We start from the raw sequence: 22,971 nt of genomic DNA, 5'->3' as shown, positions 1-22,971 counted from the left end.
TCAAACACCCCCTCCCCCACACACCGCAGAGGTCAGGGCGGCTCTCGTCCTCGTCGTTTTCCCGCGGAGGATTCTGTACACGGGAGAGAGAGGGAGAGGGAGCGAGCGAGGGACAACGTGATGATGATGGTCGAGGTGGAGATCTGGCATGCGTGTAATGTGCGCGTGCCTGTACCGAATTGTGTGTTGGCGCAGACGAGAGAGAGAGGAAGAGAAAGTGAGTGTGTGTGTGTAAGCGTGGCCACAGTGGGCGGTGGGCAGCGAGAGAGAGACCGTGAGGTGGGGCAGGAGGAGCGATGGCGTCCAGGAGGCGACAGTGATAGCACGACGTAGTCATCGCGAGCCCCCCTGCTGCTGTTCTGAAGGCCACAGGGGTTGCGAGAGCCTTGTGGAGAGAAAAGTGGCAGTGGCGACACGTTTGTCTCCCCGCAGCGCCCCACTCAGCGAGACGACCCGAACCACACACACACGCACACAACCCAAGTGCGCTTTAACTCGCAAGAGGAGGCGCACGTGAGCGGATTGTGATACCGACAGGTCGTAGGGTCGAGCGAAAGCTTAGAGGAACAAACAAAGGGACGCTTGGTGGCAGGAGGCCAAAGGCATGGGGGGTGGGGGACCCGGGAGGGGAGGGATGGGAGAGAATGAGGGGCCATCAGCGCACCCCGCTCTCTGCCCCCTCCCCCCTCTCCCCCACCGCCACACGCAATGGCAGGGGGTTCTATGGACATGTCAACAGGGGAGTAGGAGGTGGCGGCCGCACACACGCAGAGCGAAATATGCGGTCATATCAACGGAGACACACCCTGGGTGATGCTGCGGATAGGTCACTCACCCTTCCACCCTGCAGTGTCTGACTCACTGCAGCACTGCGTCGGTGCCTGCCGCTGTCCGCACCGCCAGCGCCAGCAGAGCAAGGAAAGAGGATGCGTGGTCGGCATCGTAGAACTCTGCACCACAGCTGATGCGTAGCGAGGTCATGAAGATGTGCACCGCGAGCCAGTAGTCCTCTGGCATAACACCGAGGTCACGATGTACACGGCCAATGCCCTCGAGTACTTTGGCGATCTCCGCCCACGGCGTTCTCAACGCCACGCCTCGAAGTGCCGCCACGACGATGCGCACGAAGGCGCGAGCGTACATATTCTCAGAGTCGACGGCTGGGGTGTGCGCTCCGCCCATGGCATCGCATACCTCGGGCGGCAGGAACGACGCGTCGCGGATGCCGCCGGCCAGCTCGTCACGACGCTGAGCCTCGACCTGCTTCTGTTCTTGTGCCACCACCGTCTCCATGTCTGAGAAGAGTGAGCGCACAAGCGGGTCGGGAAGCACGCGGGATACCCCAACGGACACCGTGCGCATAACTTCGCTCAATAATGGCGCCAGCGCCGCCGGCGGTATTAAAGAGAGGGACTCGCGTGAGCGCAACGCCGCTTTAGCCCGCTCCATCGCGGCGACCGGCGAGTCACCCAGGGTGCGTTGAGTGCTCGTGGTGAAGTTGCGCACCATCACGTCGACGTCACCCACCGGGGCTGCAGAGAGCATTGCCCACGTTCGCAGACCCTGCTGTTGTAGAGACTTGGGCAGACTTGATAGGTCGGTGAGGTAGTCGTAGCTTGAGGAGAAGACGTTCAGAGGATCCTGTGCAATGACGCTGGCGTTCTTCCTGGCCACCTCTTCGATACGGCTGCGCATCTCATCGGAGAAGAAGTTCCCTTGGCACGGCATGGACGTGATGCGCAGGTTGTTGCGCACAAGTCGCAGGAGCTGCGCACCACCGGCCTCGTGAATGACGTTCTTGGAGAGCGATATGCAGGAGAGGTAGCGGTGGCGTCGGAAGAGGACGGAGAGACGGGCGCAGGTGAGGTCGCCGAGGTGGTTACCGTCGGCGTACACGGCGCGGAGGTTGGGACAGTAGGCCAAGGTGACCAGGAGAGGCGCGAACGCGTCCTCGCCGAGGAGTGTCGGTCGCAGGTCCACAACCGTGAGCGCGTTCCAGCGATGGGGAAACGACGCTTCGGCCTCGCGCTGACGGGGCGCCTCGGCGAGTCGCTGCATCACAACGTTGCTGTGCTTAATAATGGTGTTACTGTAATAGCCGAAGAAGTGCCAGTGGTGCTTGTAGAGCTCTGTGAGGGGCATGGCACCGTACGGCGCCTCGCCTCTCTGGGTGAGGGCAAGGCTCACCTTCCTGGCCGGATCTGGCAGGTCCAAGAGGCGACGCACGGCATCGTCAGCCTCACAGACGAGGCGCACCTTCTCTGCCAGACTGATGACACGCACCATCGCGTACACGCTGAGCGCCACACCACTCACTGCATCGCCTCTGCCGTTGCGGTCCCTTCCGTCACCAAGCACCACGACGCTGCTACTGCTGCTGCTGTCGTCGGCTATTTGTATCTGCGAGGACCGTCGGTGTAGCTCCGCCACGTTCACCTCGCCCACCGCTGACTTCAGGATCGTGTCAGACCACACTGGGACGCGCACAACAGTGCACATGTCACGGCTGGCGAGGTAGTTGAGCGAGGGAAGAAATACTTCCTTGGCCCCCACCACTGTCGCGTCACCGCCGCTGCGCGACACACCAACCTCGATGCGCAGCGAGGCCGAGGTGTAGCTCGGCGCCGGATCGGCGTCGTTCATCGGCGAGTCAAGCTGCAGGAGCGCACCATCCTGGTCCGCGATCGAGGGCACCTCCTCCACTGCTGCTTTCGGGGACAGCTCCAGCACGACAGGGAGGAAGGCAGCCCGCTGGTGGTGGTGTCGCGGGTGAGAGGCGCCGCGCTGAGCGGTGAACGGGATGGCTGGGCTGGCCTTGGAGTCGGCGGAACGGATCTCGTAGAGGGGAGAGGTGGAGACTAAACCAAAGACTTCCTCTGTCTTCGCATACGGCGTGCTGGCGGTGGCATGCAGCTTTATAGAGGCATTTTGCTGCTCCAGCTGCGCCGCCACGGCCTCATCGTGCACCTTATGCCCGATGATGCTGACGGCGATAGAGCCGAAGAAGAGAACGTCGCGCCTACTGCTGCTCATTGTTTGTGCAGCCGAGGTCGTACGCGCGCGTCCGTGCGCCCTGCAGCGGATTTCCTGAGTTGGTGAGGGAAGAAAAATGGCAGGTAGGCTGATGCCGACGCGCACACCGAGTTGGAGAGAGGAGTGAGATGTGGTCGTACCCCTGGACTGGAGAGACGGAGTGCAGATGACACAACGCGTGTCCTCCTTGCTGTTGTGGGTAACAGAGCTCAGCTGTGAACCGAGGACCCCCTCCCCCCAAAAAGCGCGGCGGGGGATTGACAGCGGAGAGAGTAGGGGAGAAGTTGGAGAACAATGGCTGGAGAGGGTACGTGTGCATACACGTGCGCGTGTGTGTACGTGCGTGCGTCGGAGCGCCGATGCCGCTGTAGAGACCACCGTGGTATGCGCTGTTGGGCGCATAGGGAGATTCACGCCTTCCACTTTTGCCTTCGACTCGGATCGCAGCGCGTGGGATGCCAGAGATGAATTGTCATGAAAGGGAAGCCTGTGAGCTAGTGCTGCTGGAACCAACCTGCCCACCGCTGCGAGGCTCGCACCACTAGTCCTTCGTGTCGTGGGGTGCACGCAACACGAGAGAGGTGATGAGGGTAAAGGGGGATGGCTGGGCGAGAGCAGCGGTCCACCAGAACGCTCATTTTTACACCATTTCCGTCCTTCCAACACGGGTGATCTCTTTTCATCTCCGAAGTTTCGTCTTGCGGCGATCAACAATTCGACCACCGAAGGAGGGGGGGGTGAGAGGGGGCGTGAGCACAAATGCCACACCAACACAGAGAGAGAGAGAGACAGACGGAGAGAGGCACATCCCTGCGTCTGAGCGTATGCGGGTGGGCACGCCTACATGTGCTTAGGGGTGACGTAGTTTACATGAAAGAGAAGGAAATGAACACAAGACCCATACACGCCTACATTATACGGAGAGCGAGAGAGCGGCACATCCGTCATGTGCCATCAGTCCAATGACAGGGCTGGCTGTGGGCGGAGACGGACGATATGAGAAACAAGGAACGCATAAGACAACATCAGTGCCGCACAAGCGACAGAAGAGACGTTGTCAGCAACACTGCAGCATAGGGGCCTACCAAGGCGCGTGGTGGGCTGCTGTACATGACGAAGTGAGGGAGGAGAGGACAGGTGGGGTAGGTAGAAGCAGGCGCTCAGAGCTGTTGCCGTCGCCTGGTCTCCTCCCGTCGCACTTCCTCCCTTCCCTTCCCTCCGCAAAGATGAAGTGAAGAAACGAATGACTACCGTCCAGAGCCAATGCAGTAGTAGCCAGCCCACACACGTGGTCGGTAGCGCATCGCCGGCTCCTCAACAAGGAGGTGGCGGATAGAGCGGGCGAGCAGCAACGCACGATGACGCACCATTTCTCCATCCTCCTCCGGCCCTTCCTCTCCCACAATGCGCTGCGGCTGCAGAGCTCCGGTGGGCTGCGCACTGCTGGGGCTCACGCAGTCTCCAGTGGCGGTGACCACATGAACAGACAGCTCAGCCTGCGACGTCCGCAGCGCGCGGCACCACTGCTCATAGAAGTGCCGGAAAAGCTCTATTGGCTTCATGTCTGGCGTGCACCACTGCCCTGCAATAACACACGGTACGCCGCTGCCAAAGAAGCCGCGCACTAGCCGCAGCACATCGTCGCGGATGCCGTCCATGTGCTGCGGCGACATGTTTGTGTTTGTCAAGATGACGTGCTCCGCCGCTAGCCCCATGTGCGCAATCTCGGCCGCCCGCACTAAGCCAATGTCCCCCATCCGAGCAGCAGTGCGCATCAGTAGACCGCCTTCGTCTTCTGGCCGCGAGGCAGTCCTGTCGACCGGGCCCGCCTGCGACAGGGGTGCCGCCGCGGTAGTGGCAGTAGCAATGTGCACGGTGCGCGCGCGCGGCAAGACTGTTCGCAGCGACTCCACGTTCTCTACAAGCTCCACCTTGCGGGTGACGACCTTCTCAGGGGTGGAATGCCGGCCGAGCCACTCCGCCAGCTGCACCTGCCCGGCACTCAGCATCGCGACCACCGCTGCACCTTCCTGCTCCGACCTGTCTGTGTTGGGCGGGAAGGCTGTGCAGAAGAGAGTGTCGGCCGCATCGTGGTCAGCGTCGCCCTGCACGGCTACCACCTCGCGGTGCAGGTCCTGCTGCTGCACTCGCACCGCACTGAGGGCGGCGAAGGCTGCTTGTGTGGCGGAGAAAGCCACCTGGACGGCGGCTTCTTCGACGAAGTACCGGTCGCCGGCCTTGACGTTCAGCAGTGCGTGGAAGGGCACCAGCCACATCTGTCCAGACGGAACCACAGTAATCACGCCGTCACCGAAGAGCAGCTGCGAGTCTAGCGCGCGCACGTAGCCGATAATGGGATGGATGCAGGCCTGGTAGAGCACCCGCAGCGGTTCCTGCCAGGAGCGACTCGGCAGCTCCGTGATGATGTCTGTTTGCACTGCCATCTCTGGGTCGACGCCGAGCCGCTGCCGCAGCGAGGCTATGAGGCCGCGGAGGGTGCACCTAAAGTCCTTGGTCAAGTTCACCTCTACAAAGCGCATCTCCCCAGACTCGGCCACCACCCACATGCACAGCGACTCCTCCGCCATGTAGACGCTCTCCATGACAGCCCAGTCATACTTGGTAGTTAGGGTGTAAAAGACAAGTGGGGTCTTGAGCACGCCGGCGATTGCCGCGATCTCGTCGATCGACGGGCTGAGGTGGAAATTGCGCCCCAGCTTCTCGCGTAGGGTGTCGCTATAGGCCTCGTTGAGGCTGTTCTCCAGAGCCTCCAGGGCGGCGCTGTAGCGGTACGTGCGCAGTAGCAGGCACACCTTGTAGTGCCGACACATGTTGGCTAGCACGACCACCGCGTCCGTCGGTAGATGCGCCTCAATACGGAAGCGAGTGCTGCTGCTGCAGCTGTAGGTAATGGTACCCGCCTTCTCTTCAAGCCTGTCGGGTGCGACGACCACCGCCTTAGCAGGCGTCTCCGCCGCACTCTCGTGAGCCACCGTCATCTGAGTGGATGCGACGGCGGATTCATCTGCTGTTACAGCAGAGGCGTCCATCAGCGCCACGTCGTAGCGATGCCACGCACCGGTGTCACGGCCATCCGCCAGCACCTTCACCGCTGGATCGCTCCGTAGCTCCGTCCAAAGCCGCAGGGCATCGTCGAGTGCCGCTTCCGCCAGCGCGTAGTCAGCTCGCTGAAGATGCAGACGGCCACAGAGCGTCAGCCCTGTCGCCTCGAGCACAGCGAGTTGGTGAGCACGGCCGTAGGTGACCAGCTTGTTTAGCTGCACAAGGGCCTGCGGAAGCTGGAAGGTGGCGACGTACAGCTCACCCAGCTGGGCGGCACAGATGGCGTTCAACAGCCCGTGCCGCAGGTTCTGCTCGCTGTACGCGACGAGGTCGTACCAAAGCTCACTGAGAAGGATGCGCTCGTGGTAGAGGTAGGCGTCCGTACCGAACCACGTAAGGCTCTCCGGCGACGTCGCGTTGAAGTGATGCTCCGCAATGAAGGCAGCGACGAGTGACACGGCCTCCTTCACGGACTCCTTCAGCGGCGCGGCCGCCACCTCGCTGAGCCGCGCAATGACCCGTGTTGCCTCCGCCCACAAGCCGATAGCTTCTTTCAACAGTAGCAGACACGACCACTCCCGCACGAAGGCGGCAGTGTGGTGCACCATTTCCTCCGTGCCGGGGAGAACAAAGTAGTCGTCCTCCGTCACCGTCGTAGATGCAGTGCCTCTGCTCATGTCTTCCTGAGCACGGCGAAAGAGGAGCAGGGCTGCCTCGTGGCAGCGGTGGAAGAGCGCCTTCTGCACGTTCTGCTGCGCGGCGCGCACATCTCGCTCCCACGCCGCGTTCTTTGCCTTCGTGGCCACGTCGTAGGCGAGGTTGAACGTGTCACACGCCTTTTCCAGCTGCCCGCGTTCGAGGTGCGAGGCGCCCTCCTCGACGAGGAGCTCGTAGCTGAGCCGCTGCAGGTTGCTGGCCACCACTGCTATCCACTCCCGCTGCCCCTCACTCACCGCCACCCGCATCGCTTCATTCCATGCCATGTACGCGGCATCCAAGTTGCGATTCATGTACTCGCGACAACCCTGGTCGAACAGCACCGTGAGCTTCTCCTCCGTGGTCAGGAGCATCATGCGAGCTGGAACCAGCGCATCCTCGATGGTGTGTGCCTCGGGCCGTTCTGCTGGGACAGTCACAGCGGTTCCCCCCACGAGCCCCGCCCCGGCAGAGCGCGCCCCCACCACCGTGGCCGACGCTGAGTGGTCAGTGACGCTCACATCTGTAGCTGCCAGGTGCGCTGCGCGGGCGCTGTCGCTGGGCTCCACTTCTGCTGTTATCTCCCCGCCACTGGGCACGGCGAGGTGTGGCGCGGCGGAGGTGTGGACAGAGGCATTCTCGCCACCACTGGTGATGTGCGTAGTGGAAGTGTCCTCCTCGTTCACGTTTGGCAGCGGGCCGAGCAGAGGAGTGCTTGGTGTCGCAGTGCCGGGGTACGTGCGGGGCTGCGCGCTGCTGGTAGTCGCCCCGGTAGGTTGGCTATGACGCACCAGAGCTAAGAGCTCTTGGCGCACCGCATAGGCGCGCCGGCTGGCCTCCCCTCGGTTGACCTCCATGAGCAACCGCGCCCGCTCGCCGAAGAGCGCCTTGAGATCCTTCACCTTGCTCAGAGGAAAGGCCTTATGCTCCTGCGGGGCCACAGCGGGGAGCGGCGGGCGAGGCTGTGGTTTACCGAGCACCACCTCCTGCCGCGTATACCGCGACGATGGCTCTGATGCCGCTGCCCCTGTAGAGCTGGCGTCTGTGACTGCCTTGTCGGAGCTGCAGGGACGATGATAAGTCACTTTGAACGTCGCCTTGGGCGGGGGGATAGCAGGCAGGGTGGCAGCCACTGCCGGGCCACCGCGCTGGCGCGACGACGGTCGACTTCCTGCTGCCTTGACCGCAACGGCAGGGCTCGCCACCTCCTTGTTCGTTTCCATCTTCGGGCCGGTGCCTAGTTGGACGGCGGCGTTGTGCTGCAGGGCCATGCGGATGCGGCTCTGCAGCCCTTCGAAAATATGGGTCCCGGTGAGAAGCAGCTCGGTGATGCGAGGGTTCTCTTCGACAAGTTGGAGCAGCCGCTTCCCCCCGGAAACAGATATGGGGTTATCGCTCAAGTTGAGCGAGGCGATGCTGCCGTGGCGCTGAAGCACCTTGCAGAGGTCCATAACAGTGTCGTTGTCCATCCCATTCTTCTGGAGGTTGAGGGAGAGGGTGGTTTCGCACAGGTCAATCATGCGCAGCACCGGCCGTAGCCCTTTGGGGCCGAGGTAGTTGTTGCTCAGGTTTAGGCACTCGAGGCTGAAGTGGCCACCACAGTCTTGAAGGTAGCGGAGAAACGCTGAGTTTGCCTTGCACCCTTCCTCCGCGCAGAAGTGGCGGTAGAGCGCCACGTAGTCCATGGAGCCGTCTGTGGAGACCGGAGCCGCGATGATGGCATGGCGACCATCTCCGCGGTGCCTCCCCTCGCACAGCGCCGGCAGCGCTGTCGAAGTCACCGTGTCGGCCATGGAAAGAACTTTGCTGATTTACGCGTGACAATGTGCGCGCTTGTGTGGGGGTTGGCAGTGCACGCGTGCGCGTCAGCGGATGTGCTGTGAAAGGACAAACAAAGGGGGAAGACGAGCAGGAAGTGGAGAGAGAGAGAGACATACATTGATATTCCCGAGCACTGGGGCTTAAGTGCCTCTGTCTGCCTTGGTGTCTCAGCGTGCATGTACATGTGATTGATGCTGAGCGAGAGAAAAGTGGAGGGTGACCTGAGAGAGGACACGGCGTGCCACTGCAGAATTTCCCCATTTTCTCTCCCGGTGCTTGACGTATGAAGAGCAGGGGGGAGAGGGAGCGAACTCATCATGAGCACCACTACAGCCTACTGCCGCCTCACTCTTTGGTTCCTTGATATTGTGTCCGCGTTATGTTTTACTCGAGATAGCGTTAGTGAGACAACAAGGAAGAGCGCAGACCGGAAAAAGAGGTTACACCTGGTGCTGCGCCTGCTCACCATCACCACCGCCACCACATGGCCACAGGCAGGAGAGCACACTACTCGCTCAGCAGCATACGACACAGGAGGCGTTGCACATGGCATTGCCGCTTCGCCAGCTTGATCCAGTCGTCCCTGCGATGCACATACTGCTCCACAAAGCACTTCGACATGACCTTGTACGCGATGAAGCGCTGCTGGATCGGGCTCGGGGTTGCGTGCTTGACATTCTCGCCAGCTTCGTCATCCGCTGTTGCGGATGCGGTTGACGGCACCGCCTCCGCGCTCGCAGACGGTGCAGGAGTTGTGCCACTGTGCTGTGTGTGCATAGCCTGATAGAGCGGCACCAGCGACTTCACCAGCGCCTCCTTCACCGGCATGGCGGCTGCCTCATACAGTCCTTCCACCACGAAAGCGGCGTACTTGTCGTAGATCAGCGTGCCGAGGGACGACTGCAAGCGGCGGAAGAGGCGCATCAGCGGCCTCTTTAACTCCGCAGCAGCGGCATCCGCTCCACCGCTGGTGGGATCGGCCTTCTCGCTTCCTGTGCGGGTCGCCGTCGACTTGGACACCGCGAGGGCGGTCACCTTGATGTACTGCTGCATGAAGAGACTGCCCTTCTGGTGGCACACCACGGCAAGTAGGTCGTCGCGCTGCAGCTTGTCCAGTGAGTACTGCAGCACCGTCGATGCCGTCGGGTGCAGGTGGAGGAGAAAGTGCGCCACTTCATATCCTTTGTTGCCTAGCGCCGCGTCTACTAGAAAATACTGCGCTGCCCCCTTCACAACCCGCTGCTTTGCCAACGTGCACACCGACGCGCACACCTCCCCCTGGAAGGTGATGGGCACTGGTGAGTAGCGCACATGCTGGGCGACCTCATTACGCAGCATCGTGAGAACATCGGCAGGCAGCGTTGTGCCATGATGACTCACTTCCTCAGTCGCAGAGGCTGCTGCATCGCCGGCTTGGGCCGTTGCCACCGCCAGTCCTGAGGGCGCGGGAGGCGTCAGCAAGACGCCCTCGAACGCACATCGTTTCACCAACTGCACGAGCACCGGTGTCAGCGCTGGAACGTCAAACAAAAGCGCCAGTCGCGGCTCCAGAACGCGCCTCCAAAGCCACTGGAGGTGGGTCGCAGTCGGCGCGTACAGGACAAGGTCTTGCAGAACGTAGCCTGTCTGTGCGACAAGGTCACTGCCGGGTTTCAGGAGGTTGTTTACCTCGACAGTGATCGATCCGGCTGCACGTGACCAGCAGCAGGACGCATCTCCACCCGGTGCTGACGTCGCCTCGGAGCTGCTGTCACTGTCCACTGTAGACGCACTCGCGTGCACGGCAGCGGCATCGCCCTCGACCACGACCGCGGTCGGCGGCGGCACCTGCAGATAGCTCTGGAAGAGGTGGCAGCCAAGTTTGTCTACGAGGAGGTGGTGTAAGAGAGGCTTTCCCTTGTAGGAGAGCTGCTCAATCCGTTGGCGTACGCAGCGCTCCACAACGGTGCCCTCGTCACTCACTCGCAGGAGGCTCTGCATGACAAGACTCGTTGCCGGCACCTGCGCGGCTGCCATCCACGCCTCTGCCGGACTCGCTGTCTGATACTCGCGGCCGTAGCCCTCCTCCAGGGCTTTGGTAACGGCCTCTGCTAGCGTACCAACTATGCGTGGGAAGGCCACCGGGCGGTTGGGTAGCGGCGCCTGCCTGATCGGGCGCCCACCAAGCATGAGAACCACCGAGCGCAAGGCACGGCCGCCGATGTCGTGAACGATGAGATCTTCGGCATGCTCGCACATTTCCTCTGCCATGGAGCTCAGCAGCGTGGCAGAACTCGGCACACCACTGCCGGTGTGCATGCCGACGCCGCCCTCAGTGAGTTCAGCCTCCAGGCCTTCCCGGTTTGTGCCTGCGAGTGCGCTGAGACCCTGCGACAGGCTTGCCAGCAGCGTCTCCAACGTGTAGCTCGCGACAGGGGAGATGAGCAGCTCACAAATGTGACCGAGAAAGACGTAAAGAAGGGACTTCACGTGCAGCAGCAGCGCGTTTGCCAGAGCCAACTCCACAACACGGCACGCCGTGCCATTCCGGAGGATGTAGAAGGTCGAGTCCGCCTTGAGCAGCTTCAGCAGCTCCGAGAAGAATCCGTCCACGATGGAGGCGAGGGTGCTGGGATCACCGCCGCCGGTGACCTGGTCCTCCAGCGCACGTTGAACAGACCTGAAGTACGCCAGCGTGCGGTCCCGCTCCTTCTTCTCCACGCGCTCTTCGCGCCGTCGTTCCAGCTTTCGCGCGGGAGAGAGTTCACTAAAACGCACAAAGGCTTCGTCGCTGTCGCCCTCGCGTGGGCGCTTGCCCCAGTACGCACTCGGCGGCATCACTCAGCCTGACGCGTGTGCGTGTGTTCGACTTAGGTGGGAGAGTGTCTGCTTCACCCCTTGGTGTGCTTTTTTTATTTTGTGTGCTGCATTGGTAGGAGGAGAGGAAGGGGGGGGAGGGAGAGAGAGAGAGGGTATCGCTGGCGCTGCAAAGCGGTCCGCTGCGGCACGGGTACAGCTGCGGTTGGGACTAGAGAGGTGACGGCGTGAGGTCGGCTAAGGAGACGCATTTTGGCTTCACACCGCCGTGAGGGTAGGACTGAGGCGCGCACGGAGGACGGGGAGGCGGTGGGGGGGGGTAGTGGGTCGAGGGCTACACGTGCATCGCCTCGGCGCTGAAGGGGGGTTTTCTGTGGCTGTTGCGCTGCGGGGAGGGCGGGAAATGATGTGAGCAGACGAACAAGAGAGGCTGCGCCGAGTGGGTGAGGGGAGTCCCTCAATGATATGGGGAGAGACGTAAGTGCAAAATCAGTCCATCTCTCACGCCTGCACTTCCTCTTGCACTCAAGCACAGCAACACAACGACACACCTCAACCATCGACGCACGGACTTCTGCCCGCACACTCTTCTCTTCCTCTTCACCAGCCTTCGCTAGCATCTCTCTTGCGCACCCCCTTTGTGTAAGTCGCGTCGGCAGACACGAGGGGGGAGGGCCGAGGGAGGTATGAGATGTTGGCGTCGCCCCACCGTGAACCTGCAAGCGAGAAGATGCACAGGAGACGAAGTGCTTCCATCGATCATCGGTTGCATCTGTCTTGGAGGAGGAGCAATCGAGATGCACCTCCCCCCACCCCCACACACACGCCAGTCGAAGATGAAGCAAAACCTGAGCCGTAGAGAGGAGAAGCAAACGACGCTGATCACATCAGCGGTGCGCCTACGTGCTCGTGTGACCCTTGAGAGCATCCTCGTCACCCTCACGAGGCCTCAATAAACGCACCTTACAGAGCAGAGTTGCGTGCCCCATGTCGGCACACCGAGGCAGACATGGACAGACGGCTATGAGAGTTGTCGCCACGAAGACGCTCCACACAGGCGCAATAAAGCGAAAGAAAGCATGCCGGTTGATGGCGGAAGAGGGGAGGACGCAGGTGGAGGGCGGGGGCCTACCCACGCCGGCACTTACACCAGTGGAGTCTCATAGGGAGGGGAAGCCATCACCCGCTGTCTACCCCATCCACCCAGGCATGGGCGCACACGTGGTCATGTACAGCAAGAGAAGAGCAGGGTATTCAGAGTGCCATGTAGTCGTGGTGATGAAATGGAGGGAGAAAACAAAGTGACGGTGCGACTACCTTCGTGCCCCCCTCCCCCCACACACACTCACTCACCCATTCCAGAAACTTCCACCAACAGAAGAGTACCGCGTGCAAAGGGATGCGAGGGCAGGTTGGGTGGAGATGGCGAATGCTGAGACTCAGAGAGATGCAGGAGCGCATCAATCGTCGTACCATCAGAAGAGATGCACCCGAAGAAGCCGCAGAAACTCACTCGCACGCAAGGCGAGGCAGAGAGAGGGGGGGGGGGGCAAAAAACGGCGGGAAAGGTGAGACACAAGTGCAGATGCGCACCATGTCGAGTACAGGCCGCCTGTGAGTAAGTCGCCTCGTTGATTGAGCGTGCCTCCTTTCGTTTATGCATTTCAGTGGGTTATTCCCTCCTGTGACTCTTCCTTTCTAGCAGCTGCACGCTGAGGATGCTCCTCTCACCTGCAGCGAGCGAGAGAGAGGTGCGCACATGTAGGCGGACTTTCTCATTCTGTTTTACGCGTCGCTCGACTCGTACCCGCGAGTCGCTCAAGTCGGCGGTGCATCGTTTGAGCCTGACAGGGTGAGAGAAGGGGGAGGGGCTGGAGATGGGTGCGGAGAAGAGGGAGGTGTCTACTAAGAGTGGGAGGTAGTATGCACATGGACACCCACGTGTATGCGTGTCGGAAGCGGCGGGTGATTACGTACAGCAGAGATGGCAGATGAAGAGAGAGGTGTAGGGGGGGGGGGAAGGCGAGAGAGTTGCCATATAAACAAGGATACCTGCAGGCATGGCTGACTGACACGTGCAGACGTGTGAACACGTGTGTGCACGCCGCTGCTTGACACTCTACCATTGCTTCATCCAGTCATGTTGCATCCATCGTCGATAGCACGCAGTTGTTTAAAGCGTCGTTTTCAAGTTTGTGTTTGTCATTCCTCGAAGGCACATGCTCTGGGGTAGCGCACCACCTCGCTCGGTGTGATGCGCTAGTGAGTAAGCGAAGGGCACGCCTGCCACAAGCAACGCCACATCTCCGCTCGCTGCAGCGCATACGCCCTTTGTCGACGACTTCAGAGAAGAACTTGCACTCCGCGCTTGCGGAGGGCACGGCACTCGGCACAGTCTTGTAAGCGGCGCACGACTTCGGTAGAGTCCACGCACCATGCCAGGTTCACCGACCGAAGGGTGGACACCGTGACAAGCTGCCGCAACAGTTCCTCGAGCAGCGCCAGTTCGGACACGCGATTGTGGTGCAAGGCGATGTGGCGTAGCGACGTAAGCTGACTCACCGCCGCTGCCAGCGACTCCCAGCCGAGCGACTCGACAGCGCAGCCAGACAGCAGCAGGGTGTGCAACCCAGGCATGGCCTTCAGCACACCACTGTCTACTCCAGCAGTGCCGTCGCACATCATCGACACGCCTAGGTCGCCGAGTGCGGTAAAGGAGAGGTCCAGCAGGGAGAGGTTGGGCGTGCGCCACAGCACCTCGACCAGGGCGTCGAGCGCTGGCACAGTGGCGAAGAGGGGGTTGGAAGCCAGCCGCAGCTCCTCCAGCGAGGCCCCAGTGAAGTGGGTGGAGAGTTGCACGAGCTGCGCGTCTGCCATGGCGCAGTCGCTCAAGTCTAGCACTCGCAGCTGCGAGCACATGGAAAGCGCTTCGCCAAGCGCCTCCAGCGGCGGTGCAACCGGCACCGTCTCCTCGGCGAGCTCCTCCGTTCCCTTGTAGCGCTGACGGCCCTCCTTCCGGTCACGGCGCTCGAGCTCGTAGGAGGTGGGCACCTTGACACTGCTGCCGTGGGTCTTCATATAGGCTGGGTCGTAGGCAAAGAGACCGCTCGTGTCCCTCCCGTTCCTGCTGCTTTCTACTCCGCTCGACGACGACGAAGACAGCGCCTGCGGTGGCTGCCACCGCAAGTCGTTGCCCACCAGCCGCAACGACTGCAGCTTGTTCCACTCAGGAAGCGCGCGGCTGAGGGCGTGTACGCTAGCACAAGTTAGCCGGCACCGTGAGAGGTCCATATCCGTGAGTGAGGGCCAACACCGCGCATATTTGGTGAGCGCCGCGACTCCTTCGTCGCCGAACTTGTTGAAGCACAGAACCCACGTTTGCAGTTCTGTGGCATGTTGCAGTCCTGCTGCCATGTCCTCGACACTGGCGGGTTGGAGACGGCAGTGGCGCGTCTGAAGGTGGCGCAGTCGCGGGCACTGCACCAGACACATCGCCATGACGAAGGCGGCACGACATGACAGGCGAGCGCCCGACACGTTCAACGACTCCAGAAGTGGTGCCTCCCCTTTTGCATGCTGCTCGTGCTGATTGTGGAGAAGCAGCGCGACGGCCTCACTCACCTCGCACTGCGCCAGGCCTAGATGCTGCAGTAGCCACCACCCACCGACGCCATCCTGCACATCCCTCAGCAAGCGCTGTACGGCGTCTTCCGAGAGCTGCGTGTGGCTGAAATCAAGATAGGAGAGGCGGATTAGGTGGCACAGCTGCCTGGAAGCGATGAACTCGTGAGCGTGTCGCATCCCAGTCAAGTCCAACAGAGTGAGGGAAGCGTGAACGCTATCGAGCGATGCCCAAAGCCGTTGTCGAGTCCTGAAACTGCAAGGAGTAAGGTCGATATGACAAAGCGCCACCCGAGTCCACGGCGCCGTTGCCACGAGCTCCGACAAAGCGCTCACCATGGTGTCGTCCCACATCCGTTGCACAGCGCGACGCTGCTGTTGTGCATGTGAGCTCACAGTAAGGACACTGGGCGCACTCGTGTCGCGTGACCGAACACTGAGTGACGTCCAGCAAGACTGACCAGCGTTGCGCCGTTGGTACGCGGCCAGCTCCCGCAGCAGCGCCGCCACCTCGTGTCCACCCGAACTTTCCATGCTGTTCTGCAGGGTGTTCACCGCTGCAGTGTCCACCACGAGCTCCAGTGACTCTAGTGAGGAGAGGAGGGGTGTGGTTCGACACAGCTGCAGCACTGTCATGGCTGCCCCCGGTGTGGGCAGCGTGACGCTGAGCGCTGCCACCGATGGCGCCTCAACGGCACTCAATACACTGGCGAGAGTGGCGGCCACGCGGCAAAGGAGCTGCTCCTGCGACGGAGGTGAGTGGCCCCCGACGGTGGAGCAGCGCTCCAGCAATGCGCTGAGGTCAATACTCCAGACTGGCGACGTTGCCGCCTGCTGTCGCACCTGATTCAGCAGTCCCTCCACCGACGTCTGTGCTGCGCCCATGGCGGCATCCAGCGACCACGGTCGCTGGCATGAGGGGAGTGCTGAGGACCGCGTGCCCCAACAGCGGCGCAAGCTGCGCATTATGGAGCGTGAGTGGCCGTTGTGGCGCTTCTGCCTCCGTGGAGCACACGTTGCTGCTACCTGCAGAGGCCTAGCCGGAGCTCCGTGCACGGCGATGTGAAGTGCCAGAGAGGATAGAAAAGTGGATTGAAAGGAATGAGGCGGTGGCGACTCCGTCGAACACGTCAGAAGAGGGGAGGGGAGATGGTAAGAGACATGAAGCTCACAGCGCGCTCCCCGTGCGCGGCGCACGGCAGACAACCACTGCGTACGCCTCGCTATTTTCCACGGGCCGATGGCGGGGGTGGAGGTAAGGATGATACTCGTCGAGCAGGATGGGGAGGGGAAGGCCATTCGGTGTCTCGCTGCACGGGGTGCATGACTTGTCGTGAGGTGCTCGGTGTCCTTTATGTCTATGCAAGTGCAGCGGTGCGGAGAGCTGCACCCATGCATGTGTGTGCGCACATGGAAGGGTGTGTGTGTGAGGGAAGTGCACCGAGGATGCGGAAGAGATACGTAACGCACTTGCCAGTCCTCCCTACTGGCGTCGTCTCGCCTGCTCAAGCTTCCTCCAGGTACGGGTGTTCAAGCGCTTCAGAGACAGTGTAGCGGGACCTCGGGTTGGGTCGCAGCAAGTTGCGCACCAGGTCGCACGCCTGAGGGTCTTCAATAGCCTCCATGGCTGGGTGCTGTGCCAGGTGGGTCTCCACGTCGCCGCACAGAAGTCGGAAGAGGGCCTCGTCGCCATCGTCGCTGTCGAAGGGAAAACAGCCGGTGAGAAGCGAAAAGAGCACGACGCCACAGGCCCAGGCGTCGACGGCCTCGCCCTGATAGGGGTGGCCCTGCACCAGCTCGGGTGCCGCGTAATGCTTCGACCCACAGCACAGCTGCAGCGGCGCAGGCGAAGAAGTTGCCGTGCCGTCCAGTGCATCTAACGCTCCTTTTCCGTTTCCCGTCGCCACGCTCGGTGGCGGCAGCACCGCACACAGTCCAAAGCTGCCAAGTCGAAGATGTTGCTCTTCGTCGATGAAGAGGGTTTCGAGCTTGATGTTGCGGTGCACGAGTCCACAGGTGCGGTGTAGGTACTGCACGGCGGAGAGCAACTCTCGCGTGAATCGTTTAACAGTATTGCTGGGAAGGCCGCTGCCACTACGGGGCGGCGCTTCGGCTTCCGCCGCACCAGAGTCTGAGGCGTTGAGACCCCCGTTGGCCAGCGACATCATCAGCTCGTAGAGGTCTCCGCCGGCGCAGAACTTCTCGACAACAAACAAATCCGTCTTGGAGGCAAAGTGGGCGACAAGTGGCAGCAGATGCGGATGCACCACCAGACGCGCCGTCAGGCACTCACGCTCAAGCGCGAATCGGCACTCCTCATCGCGGCGCAGGTACTCCAGCGCATAGACGCGAATGATAACCTTCGCTTTAACGTTATCCGGCTGCGGCGGATGCTGCTGCTGGCGTACATCGCGGGCAACGAACGTGTCGTGTGAAAGTGTACTGCGGCGGTGCTCGATAAACTCATACCCATTGAGAGGAGGGGGCGTATGGTGGCTTGCCGCCGGAATGGCGGCCTTGTCGACCCTTGGTTGCCGCACCGGGGAGGGCAAGAGTGAGACGGGCATGCCGCTTGTGATGCGGTGGGACGGGGCAAGGGCACGCAAGTACTGGTTCAGCCAGATGGAAAAGCGAGCAGGTGTGTGTGTGTGTGTGTCTATGCGTGTCAGAATGCAGGGGTTGGGAATGGGCGGTGACGTCCGTGCCGTTAGCGAAGGGACGGCGTTGCCCGTTGCCGCCGCTGCTGCTGTTGGTCAATATGTACTGAGGAGGCCCACACAACAAGGAGAGAGGAGAAAGGGAGGACGGTGCCAGATGTGGCTGAAAAATGAGTAGGGGTGGCTGACCACAGAGCGTGTTTTAAGAGTTGCTCTGGCACAGCAGGCGGGGTGGGGCAAGTGCCACCACTGTATCCGTGCATTCCCACCTCTTCTTCACCCCCTCCCCACCACCGTCTCGGTTTAGCGCAGCTTTCATGGAGAAGGAGGTGGGGACTGTTGGTGGGCATCCAACCCTTTTCCCTCATCTGCCCTCGCCTCTCGGCACTCGAGTTCCGCGGGGTGGGAGGAGTTTCCGCCGTACATCGCGTACATGTTCCGTGATTTGTTGTCTTCTTCATGTGCCACTGCGTGGGAGAGACGCACGAATCCCATCACACTCTATGACCACAACCACATCAGTACCACAAGCAAGGATCAACCACAGCAGGGGGGAGGGAGGGAGGGAGGGACCACCCCAGCCCATTTTAGCCTAACTCGGCCGATAGGCGTTCTTGCGACGTGTGCCGACAACGAAGTCCGCAGCACTGTCCTTCACGTCAAGCAGCGACACGCGGCGTGGCTGCATCTCCACAACCGTCCGCATTAATTGTGCCTCCTCCTGTTGAGTCGCCAAGTCATCCTGCGACGCCTTGCCATCCCCACCGACGGGTGACGCGTAGCCCCTTGTCAGCTCTGCCATTCGTCGCTGGTAGAAGCGGCGAGTGAGGGGCATGACGTAGCTATCTTTCTCCAGAAGTAGCTGCCACACCGCTTTCATGTGTTCCAGCCGCGTGGCAGCATCCGGCACCATCGCGGTGGCCATCAGCGCCTCCTGCAGCGCAATGGGCGACATGTTGCACTGCAGCTCTTTCCACTTCTTTAAGGTAGGCCACGCCTCTGCTGGTGCGTGGTGGCGCAGCAGTCGAACGTAGGTGGCTCGCAGAAAGTCGTCCATTGCAGTCACGTCGAGATGCTGGTCCATGAGCGCCTTGGCCTCCATGGCGCGCGGGGAGAAGATACAGCAGAGCAGGAAGCCGCGCCACTCCGCCGCAGTCCATTCAATGGCACGGGCACGGGAAAGCTCGAAGAGTCGAAAGGCCTGCGTCGACCAGTCTGCGTTCTGGGGCAGCTCTTGTGATTCCTCTAACTCTCCCTTCTGCACGCGCGCCTTGCGCAGCGCCGGACATTGCCGCTGATGCGGCGGCGTCTGCAGCCAACAGTACACGCTGACGTTACGATGATTGTAGGGCTCTCCGCAGTGCGGGCAGGGCAGGCCGCCGCCGGCGCGACTGTAGAAGAAGAGGAGGCGGCTCACGTCCGGCGTGGCCAGTACACACTGCGGGGGTAGCACCCGCCACCGCAGCAGCAACTCTGGCACCTGTGGAGAGTTAAAGGCGCATGCCATCTGCATCAGCTTTGCCGTTGTGCTCTCCGCCACACTTACGCCATAGCTCTCCGCATCCTCCATCACGGCGATCATCTTCTCCACGTTGTCGGTGGCGAAGTAGTAGTCGGCGAGGCGGTACATGAAGCTGAATGGAGGGCGCGACGGAATGTCCTGCCGCATCTGCTCCAGCAGCTCTTCCATCAAAGCGTCGCACTGCAGTACGCACTCATCAAAGTCGACGCAGCGCTCGTTAGTCACGACCCACTCTACCACGATACCGTCGCGCTTCACGAAATCTTCCGGGAAGGAGGCTCGGTACAAGTTTTGCCGGTCCAAGTAGCTCACGACCATCGTTAGCAGAAACACGATGCGGGTATAGAGGACGTGGTCAAAGACAAGTCTGTCCTCGAGGCACCACTGCATCAGCTCTTTGATGTGCGTCGTGCCCTCCGTGACGAGGCTAGGCGACCGCCCACGGTGGAGGAACTCGCGCGACAACCACTGCCGTATCGTTGTGAAACCCTCAGCCGCGTACGTACGAGTAAGCACGAAGCCCAGGCGCCTGAAGCGGGCGACGCAGTCGAACCACTCGTGCATGCAACTTGCGTGCGGTGCGACGGCTGTCAGCGTCTGCAGCACTGCAACACGGTAGCCGTGGCCGTTAAGCAGGTCAAAGCAGAGGTGGTGCGTGTAGACGATTCTCTCGAGCACCATCCGCACCTCACGAGCGTTCTTCGCGCTCTTTACCATCTCCAGTATTTCCTCTGTGGAGCTGATAGGCGCGATGGAGCGCAGAATCTCGAGTGCCTCCATGTCTTGCCTGATGTGAGGGACAAACGTGTCGACGTTGTCGCCTTGTATTGATACCTCTCCCGATGCGCTCGTCGTGGTGCAGTAGCGTGAAGTGGTGAGGATGCTAGAGGGCACCACTAATGGTGGAGTAGCTGCTACTGACACCATGGCTATCTTGGCCAGCATGGTGGCCGTTCGCCGGCTGGCTCGGTGCGCCCATGGGTGGTGTCCCACGCACCGCTGCATCCTCACCGCGACACGAGGCAGCCGGACAAGCCCACAAATAGAGGCCACGATGCCTTGACCCTCAACGGTAGACAGGGACCGTACGTTCTGGCACACACGGCAGCAACTGCAACAGCAGAGGCCTTCTTCCGCGCGCGCTCTTAACCTTCGTGATCGTGCTTGATCGTTGATGGCTGCAGTCGTTTCGTTCGAAGGGCGCAGTTTCTCAGCCGCTGGAAGGAGATGGAGAGAGAGAGAGAGCGTCGGGAGGAGGGGAGCGCGACACGGCGTTACAAAACATATGGTGAGGTGAGGGTGATGGAGGAACAGAGAAGAATGCGCAGGGGACAGGTAGAGGTGCATGTGAGGGGGGAGGATGTGGTGGAGGGTGGGAGGGCATCAAATGCCTGCACCACCTCAACGTGTGGTTCCCGCGATGGCGGTGTATCGCCTGTTCCCCCCCCTCCTGCTCTTTCCGGCTTACTTCCTCCTACCCTTCCCCCATTTTGCAAAAGGGGAGGGCAGAAAGAATGGGCGGAGAGAGGGTGGAGGCGGCTTGCTGCTGTTCCTCTCCTCTTTCTGCATTGGCGGCGGATAAGACGGAGTCACGGGCACACGCAGGCACATGGGAGAGAGGAGAACAGACAGACAAAGACGCATACGTGTGCAGCTCAGTGGAGGACGGCGAATACGCCGACACTGAAGCACAGAGAGTGGAGGAGGGACAAAGCCGAAAGGGGGAGAAAAGAGAACTGCCCAAGGAGAAATGCTGAAGACAAGAGTCGGGGAATGCGGTGATGGAGAGAAGGGGAGGAGGAGGGGGTGGATGGGAAAGAAGGAGAAACACACAAGGAGATGCCACACACGCACAGCTGCCCTTCTACACGTGCTTGAACAGATTCGACCTGTGCCGCACAAGGCAATGGGAGAAATGAGGATGTCACTTTATACAGCAAAGTTAGGCAGACATTCGCTTTCACCCAGCCCCCCTTGCCTGGAGCTTCGTTCTTGCCGCCCCTTCCTTCCGCCCCCCATAGAAGTGTGCGTGTGCGCTTGCGCGTGCTGCGCGAAGTAAACAACAAAGCAGTGGAGTGGCGTAGAGGGGAATGCCAGACGCGCCCTCGCTCCCACAGCACAGCGCAGCACACAAGACGATGATGTATGTCTGAGCAGGTGTACACACACGTGCTCGTGTCTCGGATGCACGTCCCAGCTACCCTCTCTCTTCACTCTCGCACACATTCGGCATGTCCTACATGAGCCTATCCGACTAAGGTGAAAACATATAAGATGCTGGGGAGTGCACGTGCCCGCATGAAGCACAGACGAGGAGGTCGCAGTCCTCGTGCGCCTACCAGTGGTCGTCGTGCTCGTCGAGGAAGCGATCATTTGGCCGGCTTGGTAACCTTTACAATTTGTTCAACACGCCAGCTCTCTGCCACAGAACACACGAGTCGATCTCCACTCCTCCAGGCTGTCACAGGCCCATCGCGTGGTGAGCAGCAGCACCAGACACACGCGTTACAGCAATGCGCCGCCTCGGTCATCTCAGCACCGCATCTGCCACAAACTCCACTTATCCCCGTTTCGCAGGCTGCCTCACAGCTGCTCCCATCATGCCAGTCGCCACGTGGTGCGTCTCTCGGCGTGGCTCAGGCGCCCCACACCAGTGGGCAGCGAAGGCCGGGTGAGATACGTTCGGGTCACGCGGACATTCTGCCCGTCCTATGGATGGTACAGACGCGCTTGCCGTTGCAGGTCGGTCCGATACAATGCCACCCAGGCCCTGACCGCCGGCATCAGTAGCGATATATCGCTCTGACCTCCCCCCGTCGTGGGTGCTTGACCCTGCCACTACCACCAGAAGTACCTGGGCATTGGCAGAGGATAGGGGGGCTGCTCGAATTCTCCACACAGAGTGAGAGGTGCTGGACCTTGATGCCACGCACTGGGGTGTTCTTCGGCATCCGGGCTGTCATTAAAGCCGAAGAAAAAACATCTTTACTTGTTACTTTACTACCACTCAGCACGTCTGCCAGTACACCCACACCTCAGCTGCACGACAGCTAAACCCTTGTCTTGGACGAGCCGTCTGCCGTTGGATCAGACCATGTGTCTAACGGGCTCTACTTGTTATTTCCTGTCCCCGTGCATACATGCGGCGCCATCGGCACCAGGCGGACCTGAGTGGACTGCATGCTTCGATCCAAGTAGACCATCTTAGGTGACCTACTGGAGGGTGACAACGGTTATGTCGGTCGTACGAGTAACAGAGGGCAGCCTAGGTGCACGCAGGACGAGCTTGAGGAGGGAGCCACCCAGCCTCAGGTTAGGGGTCTCGAAGACCCTGTGCTCTGCCTATATATCACATTTCTCCCTGAATCGTATCAAGCCGCTACGCTCCATAGTATGGCGTGACTGAATTTCCACGTTGGGTTCTGGATGACGAGGCAGCCAAAAAACAGAGCCCACACAGAGGTGGAACGACCCCCACCTGGACATGCAAGATGAATGGGGAGAAAGGCTGCGACACGGAAGCGAAAGCAACAAAGAGAAGCGACAGGGACGGACAGGTTAGCGAGTGGATGATGAGGTGGGGGATACAGCGAGAAATAAAGCCACATGCCTCCCTCATTCTCTCTCCTCCACACACTCTCCGTCTTACGACTTGCAGACACATGCACGAGCACACAGGAGCGATGCTAAGGAGGAAGGGAGGCGGAAGTGACTATACAGAGGGTGTCAGCAGCTAACACACACACACACACACACACACAC

General features: G+C 60.9%; 6 protein-coding genes across 6 annotated transcripts, besides 2 other annotated features; all 6 read right to left on the bottom strand.

Annotated features, from left to right (window-relative positions):
• Positions 1–858: 858 nt before the first annotated feature.
• LPMP_210230 (hypothetical protein) lies at positions 859–3,033 on the bottom strand (the record flags this gene model as incomplete). The annotated part of the gene is made up of 1 exon (XM_010700509.1): positions 859–3,033. One exon carries the CDS (start codon positions 3,031–3,033, stop codon positions 859–861), a length of 2,175 nt encoding a protein of 724 aa, XP_010698811.1.
• Positions 3,034–4,280: 1,247 nt separating this feature from the next.
• On the bottom strand, positions 4,281–8,585 carry LPMP_210220 (hypothetical protein; the record flags this gene model as incomplete). Its single annotated transcript, XM_010700508.1, has 1 exon — positions 4,281–8,585. One exon carries the CDS (start codon positions 8,583–8,585, stop codon positions 4,281–4,283), a length of 4,305 nt encoding a protein of 1,434 aa, XP_010698810.1.
• Positions 8,586–9,120: 535 nt separating this feature from the next.
• On the bottom strand, positions 9,121–11,430 carry LPMP_210210 (hypothetical protein; the record flags this gene model as incomplete). The annotated part of the gene is made up of 1 exon (XM_010700507.1): positions 9,121–11,430. The coding sequence occupies one exon, from the start codon at positions 11,428–11,430 to the stop codon at positions 9,121–9,123; it is 2,310 nt and encodes a 769-aa protein (XP_010698809.1).
• Positions 11,431–13,752: 2,322 nt separating this feature from the next.
• On the bottom strand, positions 13,753–15,915 carry LPMP_210200 (hypothetical protein; the record flags this gene model as incomplete). Its single annotated transcript, XM_010700506.1, has 1 exon — positions 13,753–15,915. The coding sequence occupies one exon, from the start codon at positions 15,913–15,915 to the stop codon at positions 13,753–13,755; it is 2,163 nt and encodes a 720-aa protein (XP_010698808.1).
• A 620-nt stretch (positions 15,916–16,535) lies between these two features.
• LPMP_210190 (serine/threonine-protein kinase-like protein) lies at positions 16,536–17,597 on the bottom strand (the record flags this gene model as incomplete). The annotated part of the gene is made up of 1 exon (XM_010700505.1): positions 16,536–17,597. One exon carries the CDS (start codon positions 17,595–17,597, stop codon positions 16,536–16,538), a length of 1,062 nt encoding a protein of 353 aa, XP_010698807.1.
• Positions 17,598–18,279: 682 nt separating this feature from the next.
• Positions 18,280–19,989, bottom strand: LPMP_210180 (hypothetical protein; the record flags this gene model as incomplete). Its single annotated transcript, XM_010700504.1, has 1 exon — positions 18,280–19,989. One exon carries the CDS (start codon positions 19,987–19,989, stop codon positions 18,280–18,282), a length of 1,710 nt encoding a protein of 569 aa, XP_010698806.1.
• A 1,618-nt stretch (positions 19,990–21,607) lies between these two features.
• Positions 21,608–22,165: a repeat region.
• Positions 22,166–22,234: 69 nt separating this feature from the next.
• Positions 22,235–22,641: a repeat region.
• Between the last annotated feature and the right edge of the window lie 330 nt (positions 22,642–22,971).

This window comes from Leishmania panamensis, assembly GCF_000755165.1.
Source record: "Leishmania panamensis strain MHOM/PA/94/PSC-1 chromosome 21 sequence".
NCBI classification, from domain to species: Eukaryota; Euglenozoa; class Kinetoplastea; order Trypanosomatida; family Trypanosomatidae; genus Leishmania; species Leishmania panamensis.
Note: the sequence above shows the minus strand (reverse complement) of the source record. Positions and strands in the feature narration are given on the sequence as shown.